At 47.8% G+C, this 4,082-nt stretch overlaps 1 protein-coding gene across 1 annotated transcript; it reads left to right on the plus strand.

Moving 5' to 3' along the window:
• Positions 1-3,563: 3,563 nt before the first annotated feature.
• LOC133908351 (proline-rich receptor-like protein kinase PERK2) lies at positions 3,564-4,082 on the plus strand. Its single transcript, XM_062350335.1, has one exon. The coding sequence runs from the start codon at positions 3,564-3,566 to the stop codon at positions 4,080-4,082; it is 519 nt and encodes a 172-aa protein (XP_062206319.1).

A 4,082-nucleotide genomic window follows, 5' to 3' on the forward strand; every position in this document is an offset into this window, starting at 1 on the left:
TGATCTGATCAGACGTCTGATCGATCGATCTACACTGCATGTGCCCACCCACCTGAAAATCACCACCACCCTGACCAGTGCAGATTGCTCGATCAGTAGCTAGCTCCTAGAGTTGCTAGCTGCGCGAGCATAGATATGACGATATGCGTCGTCGTTGTCCGAATAACCACCGCAGAATCTCCACTGATTTACCTGTCCTTTTCACCACTACCTGGCGCTTCTTTTTTTTTTTCTCTCGGTAACGGTGAAAGAGAAACAAAATTAAGTAAATAATGGTATTGTAATTTTGCATTCCGGAATATTCCAACTGTACTGCAGTACGTATTACGTTGTGCTTTGGGATCCATCATTGTGTCCTTGAAGAAGAAAGATCTCAACCATGCTTTTGCATACTGGAGTGCATATCCAGACTGCAGTGATTCTAAGCAACTAAAACGATACCATATATAAGATGCAGCAAACCTATTAATTGCATTATTTTTCATGCTAAGGAAACTTTAGATTATTGCCCCAATTAAATCTCATTGTGAATTAAGTTTTGCAAGTGTATATATATGTGTGTGTGTGTGTGTGTGTGTGTGTGTGTGTGTGTGTGTGTGTGTGTGTGTGTGTGTGTGTGTGTGTGTGTGTGTGTGTGTGTGTGTGTGTGTGTGTGTGTGTGTGTGTGTGTGTGTTCTTTTATCAGTTAATTATCTGATCATTCAGCAATATATATATAATTCGATGGTGGCCCTGGCCCCTACATCTGCTCATCTGTTTTTCATCTGAAGCCATGTTGCACCTGTGGGCTGCATGCTTGTAAATGCACAGACCTTTTTCTCGATCAGTTTCAGTAGCTAGCTAGTTGGGACTGAGCGGCACTTCAAATATACGAAAAGATTTATACTAGTAGTTTTCCAACATGGTGTCGGTGTGGTACTATTTACAGTTGTTGGTTCCGAACCAAAACATGCAGGAGGAACACGAGCAGAGGTGAGGTGCATGCAGCGCCAGTGGAGAGAGAGAGAGAGAAATTAAGTAAGGAATACTACTAACTATAAAGCCTGCACCCGTCAAATTGCCAGTGGACCGGCCCGTCCAATCCCATCCATCAGTCAATCGCGTGCGTCCATCCGTGTCCCTGTCAGTTTGTCATCTCCGGCTCATGAAAACACAGAAACTAGAGCATCTATCTATCGCTGCTCTCCTCTCCCTAAAGCATGCAGTTTGCTCTGCTTTCTTCACGAATACCGGCTATGCCAGTGATCTCTGGGCCACGTTTAGTTTAGTTTAGTAGCTGCATGCATGGATGGATGCGACGACAGCGCAAGAAACAAGGCAGAGCCCGAGGACGATCTTGTGGTCGTCAGCAAAACAAAACCGGAACGCCTCGATCGGGTCGACCACGTTGCATGCGTATCGGCATATATTGAGCTTTCTTGTGTTTGCATGCGTCTATCTCGCTCACATCAGTTTAATTGCTTGGCTCGATCATCCATTTGGGGCATCTATATACGCATGCACAGCATGACAACTATTCAGACACTGCATCTGCATGCACACGTACGATCGAGATAAGTCATCACTCGAAAATGCATGGTGAAAGGGAGACATGATCTGGAGCGAGCGAGCCGGAGAAGTAGCGTTTGTGTTTTCCTTCTTGTGGGGTGGGAAAAGGGAGACAGGATCATCACTACGTACCGTGCATCGATAATAGGAAAACCCGAAAATGCATGGTAAAGTGTGATGGACGAGAGCTCGTCTCGATAGAACGAACACTTGTGATGGATTGGTGGTGTACGTCTTGTTCCTTGAGACATGCATGCAGCAGGTACTAATAATCAAATAAAGAAATTCTCTTCGATCAGGTCTGGCAATTTGACCGGGAAGCGTAGGCGCGGGTATTCAGCTGCTTATTTACACAAGGAATCGATCCAAGGACTCCTCTCGCGATCCACTCCAACTAAAGTATACATCACTGGGTCGGGCTGCACGCGGTTTAATTTTCAGGCATGCATGTTACTGAGCTTCTGGAAGATATATAGGGCCTGGCGACCAGTAAGCATGCATGCAGAGTCGTTTGCAGAGCAGTGCAGAAATATATGGCGAGCAGAGCAGCCACCAACGGAGATACATCACCTAGCTCGCTTGCTCTCTGCTGCCTCTCTGTCCATGAGCCCTACCTAGCTGGGTCTCGCCTGATGATCCGGACGGGCTGCGCAGCCAGGTGTGGTCGCTCATGTCTGCATGGTGTCGGCCATGCAACGGCGAGTCCGATCTGATCGACCGATGGATGGATGGAGCTGTGCATGCAATGCTAGCCTGCATATGCACGTTACTAATAGTACGTACTGCAAAAGGCTGGCGAGCTCGTTACGCTGGTGCAGCGTACGTGGAGTACCACGTTGTTCTCTAACCGCAAATAGCCACGAGACACATCACACATACTCCCTCCGTCCAATAATACAAAGCATATTTTATTTTGACTAGTTCTTTAAAGTTAGATATTGATAATTGTTTTCTTATAAAGTATATAATTTACTGCTACAAAACTAATCGAAAGGAGCTCAAATTACTCTCTGAATTCGTAATATTCGAATAATCTCTGAACTTTAAAACTATTTATTTAATCCGCCAAACTTTAAATACCGGATCACATAATCTTATGAAATGATTTGCAATAGCAGTTTTGATGACATAGCTTCCACGTCACCTGTTTTTGTCACGTGGCTACTATGTCATCTCTCGCGCGCGTTTTGTAACCGAGTTAGCTTGGGCACTGGCGGAGCTCGTCGCATATGGTCTGAGTCATCCGGCCCAAGAGAGAGAACGATGGGAGGGAAAGAGAGGTCAGCGGGAGGGAGAGAAAGGCAAAGAGAGATCGACCGGAGGGAGGGAGGCAGATAGAGGCCGACTGGAGGGCGAGAGAGGCCAGCAGGAGAGGGGTGAGCCAGAAAAATATGACATGTGAGCCTGCTTGCCACATGTCCACTGCCATATCAGCAAAAATGGCATCGTGGGCTGCCACATCAGTGAAACCACCGTCACATTAGCAAAACTACCAAGAAAAACCACTTTAGTGAGTTATGTGATCCTGTATTTAAGTCCAAAGGGTTAAACAAAAGTTTTTAAAGTTCCGAAGGGGGTATCTGGACACTAGAAATAGTTCAGGGAGTAATTTAGAATATAAATCTAGTTGTATGATTTTTATACACTAAATATACTTTTAATTTAATTAATTATTGATCAAAAAATATATAATTTGTTTTTTTAAAATAAAACACGCATTGTATTTTTGAACGAGTGAGTACATAACAGATAACTATATACATATACACATATCTCTATCTCTACTACTTAAAAAATTCGTAGTGCATCGTATCTTCACGCTGTGTTTCGCTCCCCCCCCCCCCCCCCCACATTCCGCTCCCCTGCTCCTACTTCGCCCAGCCGCACCCCCAATCGCGCAACCTCACCCCTGACTTCTCTACCCCCCCTCCACAACGCGCGCCACCCCACCCCCCTCCTCCTCGCCATGATGACGAGCATGAGCCCCACCATCGTGTCCACCTCGGCCTCGCTGCATGCCTCCGCCCCCTCCCGATGTCGTCCCAGCCACCCTCATCCTCCGACCTGGCACCACCCGCCCTTCTCCTCCTCCTCCTCCTCCTCCTCCGCCGCCTCTAGAAGCTCCCCTCCCCTCGTGCGCCCAGCAGATGAACGCGCTACCCCAGCCTCCCTTTTCCTGGAACCACCATCACCCCATCCTTCCCTCGCCACTGAAGCTCCCCTCCCCCATCTCCCTTACTCCTTCCACGCCTCTTCCCGCTCTAACCCCCGCACCCACCCCCATCGCACTTGCCGCCACCGTTGAAGCTGTTACGCCTCCTGCCTCTGCGACCACCACGGCTGTGTCACCGCCGTCGGAGCTGAACGACAACTCCGATAGGAAGAAGTACGCACCACTCACCCAAGGCTGTGGACGAGTGATCGACCCTTCCTCGGCTTCTCCTCCAGCGCTGCCCATTAATTATGACGAGGCAATACAAAATTCGGAGAAAATTGCAGGAGGCAAAGAGCAGATCGGCTTCCTTTTCCAGTGA

This window comes from Phragmites australis, chromosome 2 (genome assembly GCF_958298935.1).
Source record: "Phragmites australis chromosome 2, lpPhrAust1.1, whole genome shotgun sequence".
In the NCBI taxonomy this organism is placed as follows: Eukaryota; Viridiplantae; Streptophyta; class Magnoliopsida; order Poales; family Poaceae; genus Phragmites; species Phragmites australis.